At 37.3% G+C, this 17500-nt stretch overlaps 1 protein-coding gene across 1 annotated transcript in view; it reads right to left on the bottom strand.

The window, feature by feature from the left end:
• The window catches only part of pard3ba (par-3 family cell polarity regulator beta a), a 187171-nt gene that overhangs the window by 11481 nt on the left and 158190 nt on the right, over positions 1-17500 (bottom strand). The window contains 1 exon segment of the mRNA XM_058773173.1: positions 2020-2090. Within this exon segment, the coding sequence (XP_058629156.1) occupies positions 2020-2090 (71 nt within the window).

Below are 17500 nucleotides of genomic sequence, written 5' to 3'. Positions count from 1 at the left end.
TAACTGACCACTTTTCGTAAAGAATATTGTGTATACAAAAACAAAATCAGTGTTAATAAAAAACAAACTATTAAAATGTGTTTTTGATGAAACTAAAACAGAAATAAAAAAATTAGATAAAAACTTTAAAAATAAATAATAAACAATCAATAATTTTAAGTGCTAGAATTACTAACACTTAAAAGCTAAATAAAAATATTTTAAGAAACACAAACAAATTAAATTACAAAAGAACATAAATTCTTAAAAATGAAAATATAGATTTAAAGCTAATTCAAATAATAGTATAACACTAAAAACAAAGAGAACGATTCTAACTTCTAACGATTCAAAACTTTTCGTAAAGATTAAAAAAAAAATACTGTAATGAAATCTAATGAAACATAATGGGATTCAGTGTAATGTTACAAAATGAAAGAAATAGAATGCAAATAAAATGAAACATTTTGAAAAACTAAACACTGTGAAAACAAAACAATGACACAAAACAAAGAGAACAATACAGAAATCAAACACGACGAAACCAAACAAGGTACACAACGTTTCAACAACAGCGCTATACGCAATAGTAGGCTTCTGCAGACTGACCGATTGTGTGTGACTGCTGCATTATGGCTCCTACAGAGGAACACAGTATAAAACTGCTCTCTGTGACAAGAGTGATGTGACATACTGTTTGAAGTGATTGGTTTCAGCCTTGAGGAACTTTTCAAAAAGACCGAAACAAGCACTTTTGCTTCTACTGAGTCATACATACACACGCAGGGAGAGCGAGAGAGCGAGACGGCGCACAGGGAAATATATGCTAATGTAACGGAGCACAGTCATTTGAAAGGAAATGGGCCTGAATGAGCACCCCGAGGGAACCACAGCACAAAGTTCAACCCTGAAAAATGTATTTCATTTCATTTAAATAGTCCGCTCTTATGAATACATTGGGGCTTCGGGGCGGCAACGCTGCTTCGGGGAGAGCTAGGAGCTGCAGGAGGGCTGAGGTGGGAGTTTATTTTTGGCGGAAAAATATCAAAACAAGATGTGGAGCCTGAGAAAAGTACAAATAAATGATTTTATATGCAAAGGAAAACTTTGTTCAACTCGCTCTGATGTCTCATTTGAAGGTGTTTTACAGGTCTAAGTTCTTGAAAATATGCTTTGATGTGGATTTGGGTGGATTTCGAAAGGACTGAAAGGTCCAAATCTAGATAAATTATATGATAAAGTTTAAGTAGATTATGATAGGGCCATGGCACATTCATGAAATGTACCAATTTACTGAATTATTACCGTATATGCCGTATCTACTAAGATACCTCAAAAATACCATGATTTAACTATGTTCATGGTCCAAGGCATTAATGTTTGCCTACAAAACCTTTACCTAAATTCATTTCTTCAGACTTATGTGCCCTCTAGAAGCTTACATTCTGCAAGGAACGTTGCTTTATTGTTCATCCCAAAGAGGCACAAAATCACTTTTAAATGAAATGTTCCCTCCTCGTGGAATGACCTGCCCAACTCAATCCCAGCAGCTGAGTCCTTAGCCATCTTCAAGAATGATCTAAATTATAATCAGAGTGCCATTTGATACAAATTTGGCTTAATGTGACCCAAAACCATTTTACTTACACTGTGAGCTACCAATATTCAGAAGGCCACAGTTGAGCCATGTCATATCTGTTCCTGAAGGAGACTGATTGAAGCACTTAAGAACCCGGGATGTGAGCCAGGATAGCATTCCCAGCTTCCTGTCTGGATCCTGGTCCTCTGGGAGCAGATCAGGTGAATATTCCGGGATGAGAAAAGCACTCGGAAGGCAAACACTCAAGATTTAATTAGGGGGCTGAAAGAGGATTAGACTTAGCGTGTGTGTGTGTGCGTAGGAAGGGAAGTCCCCTCCACCTTCCCCAGTCTTGTTTTGTTGACTCTCTGGATCCAACAGTGCCACATATGTCCAGCATATGGTACAAGAACACGCAAACCTAAGCACAAGTGAAAATACACACGCAAACGTAGGCTTACCTGGGCACGGAGGCATACGGTCGATCGGAGTCGTTGTATCTGGGAGCCATTCGTGGATCAGGCCCTCTGATCTGTGGAGCACAATTAAATCGAATTAGATTGTCATAATCTTCTAATGTGACATTTAGATGTGGTTTTAAAGGTGAAGAGAGTAATTTCTGTACACTACCAACACCAAATGGAAGAAAGCATTGATAACTATGAAAAACAAGTGCATTGTAAATACATTGTTTACACATAATTTGTCTCTGTTTTTAAACACGCATAGGATGTACGCATACACAACCATTGAAAGGTTTGGGATCAGTAAGATTTTTTATTGATTTTGAAAGAAGCCTCCTATACTATAAATAGTATTACAATTTTTGATTTCTATTTTAATCTATTTTAAAATGTAATTTATTCCTGTGATGGCAAAGCTGAATTTTCAGCATCATTACTCTACTTCTTATTATCATTATCAATGTTGAAAGCAGTTGTTCTGCTTAATTTTATTTATTTAGCTTTAACATTTTTTCTGGATTCTTTTATGAATAGAAAGTTCAAAAGAACAGCATTTATTTAAAATAAAATCTTGTAACATTTTAAAGGTTTTTACTGTCACTTTTGATCAATGGAATGTGTTATTGCTGAATAAGCATAAGCCCAAGCATACACGAAGAAAGCTGATTACATGTAGAGTGAAACCAACAGGCTTTTACTTAACATGTTTATGACTTAAAGCAAATTTCAAGATGTTTACTTCTAACCTAACTTGGCCAAATTTTAAACCAGTTTGAAATCTGGTTCAGTACTTTTCTTCAGTAGTGGTGTCTCATAAGAGCATACACTACAATCTGGGTCTTTTTGTTGCTTAATACTCAGACTTAAAACCTCAAAAGGCGATAAGCTTGAGAGCTGTAGTGTGCATTGAAGCTAGAATATATAATGAAGATAGATAAATTCACATCATATCTGTATGACGACTATAAATCAAGGATAGCAAGAGAGGGAGAAAAGAGTAAACAAGAGAGACAAATGATGCAGCTCGACTGATTTAGTGGAGAAAAGAGGTCAGTGTCTTCAGAGAAAGTCTTCAGCATGACCATGTTCCACACCCACTGGATGTAATATGATCCCCCCTCCAAAAACTTTATACTTAATATATGCAGGATTCATGAATTATATAACTTCCCCGTTTAATACTATAATTACCATCAGTATGAGCTATTAACTTCAAGTTAGCACGGCCCTCAAACTGCAGACCAGAACAAAACACGAACAGGCAATGACAAACATGTTACTTGATCTTTAATGCATTTTTTTGCCTATGCAAACATGAAGAAAAATTTTATGCATTGTTTTCTCATTACGTCTCCTATGGTTTTGTTATGAGTACAATGAATAATTAAAGCTTATGTGACTATTCCTAGAGTTTGCGAGCTTGTGTAAGAGAAATAACTTGCGTTAGACACACATGGCAGGGTTTAACAGTCTCATATGACCGCAGTGGGATTGTGGGAGTGCTGCGTGTGGCAGCTCCTGACAGATGAAGGTTAGAAGCATTATGTAAAGAAGGGCAGCTCATTTCTGGGGACTATGTGAGGAAAATGGTGGCATTTGTCTCAATGAGGCGTTTATAAGTGCACGTCCTCCCGCGTGTAATGGCGGCCCTGAGCACTACCCTGCATGCTAAGTGTGATCTTTAAACACAAAGGTGTCTCGCAGGGATCGAATGTCACCGAGAGTAAGAGAGAGAGATGACGAGGCGCGCGCGGCATAAAGGTCACATTTAGAGAAGCGAGAGATGATTGTGGGAATGATAGACCGCTGCGCACGTCAAATGATCAGAACGATATACAATTCCTCGCTTTCCTCTGGTCCTTTCATTCTTTATTCCGTCTATTCTGGACCTACAGGTGATCAGTCATGCCTGTTGTCACAGATCGCTTCTCTCTCCAACTTTTCTTTCTCCACAGATCAGATCTCACTATTAGGAGCAAAGACCCCAAGTTTTCAATGAAGAGGTCAACCTATATATAAAATATCTGATAGAAGTCATACAATTTTTTCTTTTTAATAATACGCATAAACACTTATTAAAAATACTTTAATAAATAAATACACATATTTTTCAATTCTTTTAAATTAATACATTTGCCTGCATTAAATGACTAATATTGACTAAAAATAATTGTATAAATTTCAAATATTTACCTTAATAATGTGATATCCTCTTAAATGCTCAGAATAATTATCAGTAAAAAAAAAAAAAAAAAAAATACACTGGTCAAACCGATTATCGGTATGTACTTTCAAGTCTTCCAGTAAAAACGTAATATTCCTATTGGCCCACTAAGCAACACACATCCTGACGTAGACTGACTTCAGTCCACTTTTGTGAAGTTAAGTTGATCGATGCCAATAACATCAACTTGTATTGAATGGCGAAAACAACTCTTGAAATTGCATAAGGTGTCATGTCGAGTGTTCAAGGACTGTCTGATGTATACTGCATACATTGATTTGCAGGCTTTACGCTGTTTCTGTAAGTCAAAGTGATCAGGTTTCTATCAGTCTGCTAAAAACTGAAAACATGAGTGTTTCTAAAGAAGAATTAGTTGACTAGTGTGGTTACTTTTAACTAAATCTAAAACTAAATCTAAACATTTATCAGGACTAATTCACAATCCCATCAACAAATGTGAAACACATCTGAAATAAATGTGCATATTCTTTAAGCAATAAAATTAAACGCTACTTTGTTGCTTCCATATAGGGCCGGTTACTACAAAACACCAGAGACTCCAGCGATTTTTGGATCCCCCACATTACCCACGCGTTTCTCTTCACTGCCCACAGATGTTATCTCGGGCACAGGCGATTGATCTTCAGTGGGTAATTAGCATTTTAGGCAGAAAGGACAAGACGTGGGCCTGCTGCCAGACGCTTGACTCCAATTGAGAGAGAGAATTTGAAACTTTGCCACGGCAGGCTTGGTGGTCCGGGCGAGTTTTACCCTGTGGGGTCAAAAAGGATCAACAAAACCTGCTCAACCCTGCTAAACCTCACCAAAGGGGGACACTGGGGCACCATGGCAACCAGGCTGCCAAAAACCAGTTGAGTCTTTGCGGTGCTGTTATCAGATCAAAACGGCTGTGTGGACAGATGAAGGACTCGTGCTCTGCCGTGAATGCTGAGAAGCTGAGAAACGTGCATGTTACGCTGGCGAACTCGACTGAGACGGCAAACACTCGCCACAACAAACGTGCAAACGTTTAAAAATAGGCATACGCCACTCATGCGTACAGATGCAGGGAGATTAGACGCATGTGTTTGAGGAGTTTGATTAAACACAGAGAAGCACATGTACAGCATGAAGGACAAGGTCACCTGGCGCTCACTGGACTTTTTATACTTATAAAACACAGAAAAATATCAGCAAAGATACTTGGAAATGAACATCTAATTTACACATAGTAATTAAATAATATATAATTTATAAAACGTCAAAAAACATATTGTATCCATGCATTTATATATTTCGATATATACATACACACCACCTTTAAAAAAAAAAAAAAAAAGATTTTTTTTTTTTAATATATATTTTTAAAAGAAGTCTCTTATGCTCACCAAGGCTGCATTTATTTGACCAAAATAAATCCAGTAATATTATGAAATATTATTACAATTGAAAAAAAAAAAATATTATATATATATATATATATATATATATATATTGAATATATTCTAAAATGCAATTTATTTCTGTGATGCAAAGCTGAAGTTTCATCATTACTCCAGTCTTCTGTGTCACATGATCCTTCAGAAATCCTTCTAATATGCTGATTTGCTGCTCAACAAACATTTCTGGCTTTACAGTTACGTTTGAACAATTTAATGCATCCTTTGCAGAATAAAATTCTCATTTCCTTAAAACAATAAATCATAAAAAATACTTTTTTTTTTTTGTAGGAATGGTAGTGTATTATACGCATGTCGGATGTATATTGGACAAACGCACATTCCACACAAACCTGGCAGGTTTACCACTAACTTGACGGGAGCCAATTTGAAGTCCTCAGTAACTTTTGTTCTTAATCATTACTTTTTGGTAATGAGATTCCATTGATTTGGGCTCAGAGTCAAACTCTATTCCAGAGGGAAATGGCAATCTGGATTGAAGTTTTGTGGTTGGACTCCAACAGGACTCGAGCTTATCACACTTCTCAACAAACACAAACTGTGCTCAGCGTTTGCCACAAGAAACTCAAGCAGTGAGCAATGTCCCCAAACCTCAGCTGTGCTTGTGCGTGTGTGTGCGTAAAAAATAAGACATGCATTCAATAGAACACATTTTCTCAAATACAAAAAAATACAGCTTCTTCCTCCAGATCTTTGAAGTTAAAGGGTTAGTTCGCCCATTTAAGACATGAAGTTGTATGCAATCCTTACCAGCACTATAGTGCATACACACTGACCCACCCTTTAGTCACCTCCCTGGTCAGAGTTCTGGCCGCTGGAAGTTTTTCAAGATAGTACTCCCGGTTAGTTTCCGGGGCCTCAAAACTGTGCGTTTTTACGTGAAAAAATTATTTGCGTTTCAAAGCTTGATTAATTTACATCACAAAAAACACGCCTGACAAAATTCATACCTCAGTTTTAATCGGCACTATTTTCTTTCCATTTCTATCAATCCGCTGCTGTCAACGCCAACAGTGCGCACGCTCAGATCAGCTGTTCCATAGTGTTTACACAATCGAATGACAACGACATAAAAAGTAGAAAATGAACAATGGTGCGAACTTGTAAATTCCCAGGCTGTGACCACAAGAATGTGCCGGGATCACCGTTCAGATTCCATCATTTTCCAGTTTCGGATATAGCTACGAGACAGCTTTGGCTGGTTGCCATCGGCTACTCTGCAGGAGCTAAAATATCGAGAATCAAGGATTTCCGTGTGTGCAGTGCTCACTTCAGTGAAGACGATTACATCCCCAACCAAGGAGGAAAAAGAAAAAAAATGATTTTAAAGAGTTTTGCTGTACCAGTACCACGGGTAAGCTCTATTTACTAACTTTATGATCCAATGTCTAAACTGTACGGTAAACAAGCTGAAAATTACTTTCATCATCATCTGTTCCGTCTGACATTGTGCTAAAATTGGTTTCGTCATCAGAAGTTTCGTAGTCAGACATGTTGTCAGCGAGTCGCGCTATCAACAGCTGATCTGAACGTGCGCACTGTTGACGTTGACAGCAGCGCGGATTGATAGAAATGGAAAGAAAATAGTGCCGATTAAAACTGAGGTATGAATTTTGTCAGGCGTGTTTTTTGTGATGTAAATTAATCAAGCTTTGAAACGCAAATACAGACGCACAGTTTTGAGGCCCCGGAAACTAACCGGGAGTACTATCTTGAAAAACTTCCAGCGGCCAGAACTCTGACCAGGGAGGTGACTAAAGGGTGGGTCAGTGTGTATGCACTATAGTGCTGGTAAGGATTGCATACAACTTCATGTCTTAAATGGGCGAACTAACCCTTTAAACTGCATTGTTGAAATTGCAACTGAAAATACGGAAGTGGCATAAAGATTAAATGACATTAAAAGAAACTTGAAATAAGAGTAGTTTTTAACTAATATACAAAGTCTTTAAGTGTAAGATTCGGTCCTTAAAAACAGACAGATCTGTTTAAAATGTTACCAATAATTTTTTTATTTAATGTATGTTTTTTTTTATATATATATTTAATAGATTAACTTTCAGTTTATTTAAAAAAAAAAATGGAAGACCACTTCAAATGATTTTGAATTTCGTATTGAAAATTCCACTGATTCATTTCCTGTGTTAAAAGACAATTCACATAAATTAATTTAACTGCTATCAAGCTAAAATGTTTTAAAAAGTTTTAAAGAGGTCATATGATGCTATTTTAAAGATCATTATTTTGTGTATTTGGTGTAACATAATATGTTGACATGCTTTAATGTTCAAAAAACACATTATTTTTCAAATACTGTACATTATTGTAGTTCATCTATGCCCCGCCCCTCTCAAATGTGTTGTTTTCTACAAAGCCCCTCCTTCCGACAAGAGCAGTCTGCTCTGACTGCAACTGACACAGTGCATTGTGATTGGACGAACACCACAAGCACACGTCGGAAATGTAACGCCCCTTTCCATAATTGCAAGCTTCAGCTTTCAAAATCAATGTAAATAAAGTTAATAATTTCCTTAGTTTTACCATCAGTTCAAGCCCGAAAGCGGAACAGAGTCACGTGACAGACACAGTGATGATGCTCGTATGTGTTTGCAGTACACAAGCCGCGATTAAGAAAGCTGACTCCACTGTGATGTGTGACCCTGTCTCTCTCTCTCACACACACACACACACACACACACACACAACACTCTACATGGTGCAAAACTCCGCAAACAGTCAATAGCAAATACTTAAACTAATAACAAAACATACTTACAGTCGCTAATTCAGAAGCGCCAGATTGTCATAGCAAAGTAGGAATTGACCCTTTTTTTTTTTTAGAAATAGCCTTTGCAAAGCCAGCCTTGTACTCTCCTAGGTTCACGAAACTGTCGTCCATAAAATGCGTTGCACAAATTCAAACATTTGGGTTGTGCTGTTCTGTTGTAAGTAATCTTAATGATTCCTAACTGCATCTATTTTCGGAAGGTCAAATAAAGTGCTTTTGCATTCGCACAGAAACACACAGCATCTCCCTATCATGGCTGCATCAACATTACTGTGGTTACTGAAACCACGCCGCCTTTGTTTGCGTGAACATTTGGGTGGCATTACGCAAATATTTCCACATCGTGATGTAGACATGTGGGGGTGTGTTTTAATGAGGCATTTTAGCCCAGTCTGGATCAGCCTTATCTTTTAGATAGAATAAATCTTTTTGTGGGAGACTCTGAGCTTTGTAACTCTGCGGATCTTATACATGCACAGACAGCTACCTACCACACTAAAGAAAAGGAAAAAGAAATTGCATCATATGACCCTTTTAAAAGTTTTGGAGTTGTATAGTCCTTACAGAGAGATAGACATTTACATTTAGTCATTTAGCAGACACTTTTATCCAAAGCGACTTACAAATGAGGACAATAGAAGCAATCAAAACCAACAAAAGCAACAACATGCAAGTGCTATGACAAGTCTCGGTTAGCCTAACGCAGTACACATAGCAAGGTTTTTATTATTATTATTTTTTTATTTTTTTACAGAAAGCGAGCAGATAGAATAGAAAAAAGAAAGCTAGTGTTAGTTTTTCAAGAAAAGCTAGCAGTTAGAGAATAAATATGCAATTGATAGAGGGTCAAGTGTGTATGTTTTCTTTTAAATAAAAAGAAGAGAGATAAAATATAATTAGAATAGAGAGTACTAGAGTTAGAGGGTCAAATAAAGATGGAAGAGATGTGTTTTTAGCCGTTTCTTGAAGATTGCTAAGGATTCAGCTGCTGGGATTGAGTTGGGCAGGTCATTCCACCAGTTGGGAACAGTTAACGAAAAAGTCTGTGAAAGTGATTTTGTGCCTCTTTGGGATCACACAATAATGCGACGTTCACTTGCAGAACGCAAGCTTCTAGAGGGCACGTATGTCTGAAGTAATGAATTTAGGTAAAGGGGTGCAGAGCCAGTGGTGGCTTTGTAGGCAAACATTAATGCCTTGAATTTTATGCGAGCAGCTATTGGTAGCCAGTGCAAATTGATGACAGAGGTGTGACATGCGTTCTTTTCGGCTCATTAAAGATTAATCTTGCAGTGGCATAGACCTGTTTAAAATTTCACCAAGACACATTTATTTAAATGTATATATTTCTTTATATTTAGTAAATGAACTTTCAATCAAGATCACTTCATTTCACAGAATGCCATTACCTACTGAATTTTTCCAAACTGTAATTCAGTAATTTATAATTCCCGCAATTCCACTTAAATTTCCTGTGTTAAAAAACAAGTTCTCAAAACATACTGTGAAGCTGCTTGAAGGTTGCAGGTTTTCACGACTCCCGATTTAGTAAGTGTTTATTTAAACAAATCATCTACTGAACACAATATCTTAGTTTAGTTTGGTTTAGGTAAGGCTCATTTAGTTTTGGTTCACATCACTGTTTAAAGTCACTGCAAGGTAGACGGGTTACTTTTGTCAAAGTTTCCACAAAGCCATCACCATATACTCCACTTCAACGCTAAAACAAACACGTCTTAAACACGCTGTGATCCTATCGCTTGTTGATTCTCTCCCTAGAGTCTCCATGGCCGTGGTGTGTGTGGTATTCTGATCTTTGATGTAGTGCTGTCATGGCCCAATGCCCTCTAACGTGCCCTGAGAAGCCATGGCCACGCCGCCCAGACGGCCCAGGCTTGTTAACAGCAGATGGTGGAACCATTTTGAGAGGGTAATTTAGACACAAGTCTGTAGGAGGCTGGTCATGACCTCCTCATGTATCGAGCTCAACCCACTGAAAAAGAGCTGCTTTTGCCATCTAGCACTGGAGTGATATGTGACCCACTGTATGTATGACATACACGTGAAATTTGACCAGATATGACAAGAATAGACTGCTCATTTCATCAACGACAACAACTACATTTTCTTTGATTGTAACACTGAACATTATATAGAATATTAATTCCATACAAAGCCACACAGTAGTGGTGCCTCTGAATGAATCGGTGCTGTAGAATGAATCGTTTGAGTAATTCAATGACTCATAAATGACTCATAAATAAATATAGGTGGTTGCTAGGGTGAGAATATGTGGCTGCTAAGGCATTCTGCGTGATTTCTAGGGTGTTGTAGATAGTTTCTAGGAAGTGTGGTTGTTGGGAGTGTTTTACATGGGCATTACTAGGTGGTTGCTAATTGACTGCTTCTAGGGTGTTGCTAGAATGTTCTAAGTGGTTGTTAGGTTGTGTTACATGGTTGCTAGGGTATTAATAGGTGGTTGAGGAGTTGTTAATAGGTGGTCTCTAGGGGGTTGTAGATGGTTGCTAGGATGTTCTACATGGTTGTTAGGTTGTGTTTCATGGTTGCTAGGCCATTAATAGGTAGTTTCTAGGGTGTTGATAGGTGGTTGTTAGGGTGTTATAGATGGTTGCCAGAATATTCCATGTGGTTGCTAGATTGCACTGGGTGATTTTTTTGGGGGGGATATTCTGGGTGATTTTAGGGCATTAATAGGTGGTTGAGGGGTTGTTAATAGTCGTTGTTGAGGGGTTGTTAATTTCTAAGGTGTTACAGATGGTTGCTAGAATGTTCCAAGTGATTGTTAGGATGCGTTACATGGTTAGTAGGCCATTAATAGGTGGTTGATGGATTGTTAATAGGTGGTTTCTAGGGGGTTGTAGATGGTTGCTAGGATGTTCTACATGGTTGTTAGGTTGTGTTTCATGGTTGCTAGGCCATTAATAGGTAGTTTCTAGGGTGCTGATAGGTGGTTGTTAGGGTGTTATAGATGGTTGCTAGATTGCTCTGGGTGATTTCTTGGGATATTCTTGGTGATTACTAGGGCATTAATAGGTGGTTGCTAGGGTGCTTCTAGAGTGTTGATAGGTGGTTGTTAGAGTGTTGCTAGAATGTTCTGAGTGGTTGTTAGGGTTTGTTACATGGTTGCTAGGGTATCAATGGGTGGTTGAGTTTGGTTCTGAGTTTGAGTAAATCTGTTAATTCAATAAATTTGTTCCTGAATGAATCCTTATTTTAGGATGAATAGTGATTCATCAAACCAGTTCTTAAGTGAGTCAGTGTTTTAGAATGAATTAGGTGAGTAATTCAATGACTCACTCATAAAGACTTGTTTCATTCCTGAATGATTCAGTGTATTTGAACAATCCGTAAAATTAATGAGTAATGAGTCACTTGTCGACACCTACAGGTGTAACAATGTAAACTGCAGAAAGATTCATGGTAAAATCCCACCACTCAGTGAATGTCTAGCTGTATCAAAAGAAAAAAGTAGAAAATGTTAAGGAAGTCAAAACTGTATTAAAAGCTTTGTATGAATCACATTTACTGCTTACGCCTAAATTGCCATAACCCTCCACCAAAGTGCAAAACATTTTTAAGTCCCAATAAAGAATCAGGGACACGGTTATTATTCTGTCCTTGCTCATTTCTCCCCTGAGGTCTCTCGATGGCTCCCTCCCACCGTTCTTTCCTTTTTGTTTTAGTGGCTTCATTCAGATTCCCGACCACCGTTTCATGCTCTCAAACAAAGGCTACGGCTCTGTGATATGAGTTGGCCTTCCTGCAACGCTCGTGTTTGACCTCCCGGTATGACCTGCTTGCTAGAGCACAGATGAGTCGAGGCCTGTTGTTCCCTGTCCATCCCTGCCTTTCTCGCTTTCCTTCACTCTTAATCTGTCTCCGCGAGCTCATGTTGATATGTTTTGACATGCCAGGCACCTGGTTTAAGGATTTGGGATTATTTGTGGGTTCTGTGGAGAGCCACCTAGTCGCTGTCACTCAATCTTTTTACACTTGGCCGTCACGGCTGCCCGTCAAGCAGGCGTGTACGTTTGGAGATGCAGATGCTGGCTTAATTAGACCTGACAGGGCCAGGATGCTCGTCTCAAGCTGTTCTGTTGCGAGGAAGAGAGGATAACAATCAGAATGACAACCGTCTTAATTTTTCATCTTCTCGCTCTCTCTCCTTCTGTCTCTTTTCTTGGGTTCTCTGCATCTGTCCTGTTTCCTCTCTGTCACTGCAATGTGCTTTTCACATTTAGCTCTGGATCCGCTGGTCTCGCATCAATTTAAAAGTATTAGCATTACTTGTAAAAATAGATATGTTCAATGTATCTACAATCATATTAATATCGGCCGATACAGCCTAAGCATTTTATAACAGCAGAAGTGTGTCATTTTTTGTATGTTGAAACTTACAAAAGTTTCTTGAAACGCTCTCAATTATAGGTCCGGAAAATAAATAAACCCTAAAAGATCAACACAAAATGGCATAGGTTGCAACCAAGACATAAACTTGAATTCCTGATCATTTTTAGAAGTAACAGCATACCTCCTCTCAACAAGTCACACAATCTTCTGTCCACAGCACACACATTCAGGGGTTTGTTCAAATCACCAACCCTTAATATGAGCAATAGTAACAGTGATGCTCGCACTAATAATGAATTAATAATTATTCCTGGCAAAAATTCTCTACTGGTTCAGCCCTTTTGTGCGAGTATGAGATCATAGATGAGTTGACACACACACACACACACACACACACACACACACACACACACACAGCAGACAGACTCAAGGTCTGTGAAAACCAGTCTGTAATCCAATTAAATTCTTCTGTTGTTAATGAATCATACCCCACAGTCCCTGCTGTGTTTGCGTGTGTGGGGATGTGTGTGTGTGTGTGTATCTGTGTGTGTGCTGCTACGCCACATGCTAGTCCTTATGTTGGCCTGGACGTCCTTCTCTATTTCTTCTGTTATTCTGACAGCAACCATTTGTCTTTCTTCTATTCATTTCACATATTCATTCATCTATTTTTGAGTAAACTGCCACTTATCAATGAAGAAAAGACTTCATATATTGCACGAACATTTTTATACCAGGGCTGCTCTTCTACAGTCACCATTAAAAGTGGCTCCAAGATAAATCACGACATTACAATTGCAAAATAGTATGAGCAAATCGACAGAGATAAAGGTACTAGACTGGGTATTTAATTTCAATTCAACAAAGCATTGCAAATGACAACAAAAAACAATGGTTCAATAGAAAACTATCAACTTATAGCCATAGATTTTATTTATATATATATATATATATATATGTGTATATGTATATATATATATACACACATGCAGACACGCATGTATAGACACTTCAATTCAAAAGTTAGGATTTGGTAAGACTTTATGTTTTTGAAAGTATCGTATATGGACCAAGGCTGCATTTACAACCTGAATTCCGGAAATGTTTAAATAAATTTGAATAAAATGAAAACTAAAAGACTTTAAAATCACATGAGCCAATATTTTATTCACAATAGAACATAGATAACATAACAAATGTTTAAACTGAGAAATTTTATATTTGTATCCACTAAATGAGCTAATTTCAAATTTTATGCCTGCTACAGGTCTCAAAAAAGTTGGCATAGGGGAAACAAAGGGCTGAAAAAGCAAGGAATTTTGAAACGATTCAGCTGGGAGAACATCTAGCAACTAATTAAGTTAATTGACATCAGGTATGTAACATAAAAGAGTGCGTAAAAAGATTGTGGAATACTTTAAAAAACAACGTTCCTCAATGTCAAATTGCAAAGGCTTTGCAAATCTCATCATCTACAGTGCATAACATCATCAAAAGATTCAGAGAAACTGGAGAAATCTCTCTGCGTAAGGGACAAGCCCGAAGACCTTTGTTGGATGCCCGTGGTCTTTGGGCCCTCAGACGACACTGCATCACTCATCGGCATGATTCTGTCATTGACATTACTAAATGGGCCCAGGAATACTTCCAGAAACCACTGTCGGCAAACACAATCTGCCGTGCCATCTGCAGATGCCAACTAAAGCTCTATCATGCAAAAAGGAAGCCATATGTGAACATGGTCCAGAAGCGCCATCATGTCCTGTGGGCCAAGGCTCATTTAAAATGGACTGTTTCAAAGTGGAAAAGTGTTCTATGGTCAGACGAGTCCAAATTTGACATTCTTGTTGGAAATCACGGATGCCATGTCCTCTGGGCTAAAGAGGATGGAGACCTTCCAGCGTGTTATCAGCGTTCAGTTCAAAAGCCAGCATCTCTGATGGTTTGGGGGTGCATAAGTGCATATGGTATGGGCAGCTTGCATGTTTTGGAAGGCACTATAAATGCTGTAAGGTATATAAAGATTTTAGAGCAACATATGCTCCCCTCCAGACGACGTGCATTTCAGCAGGGCAATATAAAACCACATACTGCAGCTATTACAACAGCATGGCTTCGTAGTAGAAGAGTCCGGGCCTGCAGTCCAGATCTTTCACCTATAGAGAACATTTGGTGCATCATTAAACGAAAAATACGCCAAAGATGACCACAAACTCTTCAGCAGCTGGAAACCTATATCAGGCAAGAATGGGACCAAATTCCAACACCAAAACTCATAACCTCGATGCCCAGACGTCTTAAAACTGTTTTGAAAAGAAGAGGAGATGCTACACCATGGTAAACATGCCCCTGTCCCAACTATTTTGAGACCTGTAGCAGGCATCAAATTTGAAATGAGCTCATTTTGTGCAATAAATTGTAAAATTTCTCAGTTTAAACATTTGTTATTTTATCTGTGTTCTATTGTGAATAAAATATTGGCTCATGTGATTTGAAAGTCTTTTAGTTTTCATTTTATTCAAATTAAAAAACGTCCCAACATTTCTGGAATTTGGGTTGTATTTGATACAAAATACAGTAAAAACAATAATATTCTCAAATATAATTACAATTTAAAATTGTATTGTCTTTATTGTCACTTTTAATCAATTTAACCCGTATTAACTTCTTTAAAAAATGAATCTTCCTGATCCCAAACGTTTAATTCAAATTCTAAAATGTCAAAATAATCTATGTTGCAAAGCATTTTAAAAGCGTATGAAGACTAATCTGATTATGACATTTGCAATGCTTCTTGGAAGTGGATGATTATCTATGGAAAAAGCCGAATGGTATTTTTTGACCATTCAGCAATAAGTATAGTGACCATAAGTATAGTTTACATTAGTCTGAATAAGAGTATATTTACGTAGCCTAACATTATTCATACGGATTTGTAATGACAAGTTATTTAAATAAATTTTAATAACTGAATTTCAAAAGGAATGCAATACCATCTACTACTAAAACTATTATTAATCATTACACCGTTAATTAGAACACATGTGATGTCAACTTGCTTCAATGCATTAAAACTGCATGCACTAAACTGCAAAACCATCAAAATCAACTCTAACCTATAACCATTTAACAAAAACAAAAGTATTCCATGCAAGGAAGATCAGACACTGGATACGTCACTTTCCTTCCAGCACCAGAGCTTCTATTTTTCACTCAGTCATTCCTGGAAAGTCTCAATGAAGTTGGCTTTTCTAGCAGATGTGTGTAATCATATAAACTATAATTGTAAACTTTGCTGAGCCCTGGACACAACCTTCAATCTCTGGAAAATGAAGTGCTGGACATCTGGGTGGACGGGAGCGTGGCTCCGGGCAATGTAATGACAGAGTTCAGGGATCCGATAAGTGCTTCTGAAAAAAAGCCTTGGTTCCAATTTAGATTGAGCTTTTGTTTTAAAGAACGGCTGACTGTCACCCTTGCCATTTTCAAACCTTGTGATTTCTAGGAGGGATTTGTGCGTAATTGTACAATTTTCTCATTTCGGTGGTTCTGTCTTGCTTTTTCCTCCTTTTTTTCCTACTGTTTCAGCAGGTTTTTATTTAAATTTTCTTGTCTTTCATGCATAATAAATATCATGTCTCACACGGTACTCCATTTGTCTTTTATTATATTTTTATGCATGGTGCCAAAAGAGTGCAACAACTGTTAAAAGGTAGCAAGCAGAACAAGTGTTTTTGATACTATTTTGACACAAAAAGGTATAGTTCACCCAGAAATTAACATTTTGTCAGCATTTACATCCTGCTCCAAACCTGTATGACTTTCTTTCTTCTGTGGAAAACAAAAGAAGATATTTTGGAAAAAAATTAAATAAAATAAAATAAATAAATACACACACACACACACACACACACACATACATTGCAATCTCTCTCTCTCTATAAATATATTCAGTTGCAAGTTTAAGTACTAAAATTATTAAAATAAAATAAATCTAGCTATACAGAAATATAAAAAACAAATGTCAAAAGAATTAAACAAAACACTAAAAATTAATACAAATAAAAATCTAAAAATTAAAAATATAAAGAGACAATTAAATAAAACAAAAAAGATAGTATATAGTATATAAATAATATTAAAATAAAACTGGTTTGGAGTGACATGAGGGTGAATGATGGCAATTGGGGTAAATTATCCCTTTAAGGGAACAGTTAAATATGGTTGAACTATTCTTTTCAATATGTTATCATGATTTGTCTTAAAAAAAAAAAAAGAAAGAATAAATAGTAAATAGGCATGCAACTGTCTATTGTTTTGGTTTCATTACTCTAGTTAAATTAACTCTAGAGAATATTAAAATATCTATGGCTATTGCTGTGGAAGACTCTATGATCTTTGTGGCCTGTCTTTTTTATTTATGGCTGGAATGGACTCTCATCCCTGAGCATCATCAACATGAATGACAGACTCCCATAATGCAGTGCAGTGGGAGGAGGCCAACAAACGAGACAAACGCACGGATCAGACAGCGAGATGTGCATATCTTGCTTCCTTAATGATCCAAAGAGTTATTTATTAAAAGCGTTTTAGTTATTTATTAAGCGAGACGTGTCTGAGGATAAACAGCAATGT

This window comes from Onychostoma macrolepis, chromosome 01 (genome assembly GCF_012432095.1).
Source record: "Onychostoma macrolepis isolate SWU-2019 chromosome 01, ASM1243209v1, whole genome shotgun sequence".
NCBI classification, from domain to species: domain Eukaryota; kingdom Metazoa; phylum Chordata; class Actinopteri; order Cypriniformes; family Cyprinidae; genus Onychostoma; species Onychostoma macrolepis.
The sequence above is the reverse complement of the archived record's forward strand: the minus strand, read 5'-3'. Positions and strand labels throughout refer to the sequence as shown.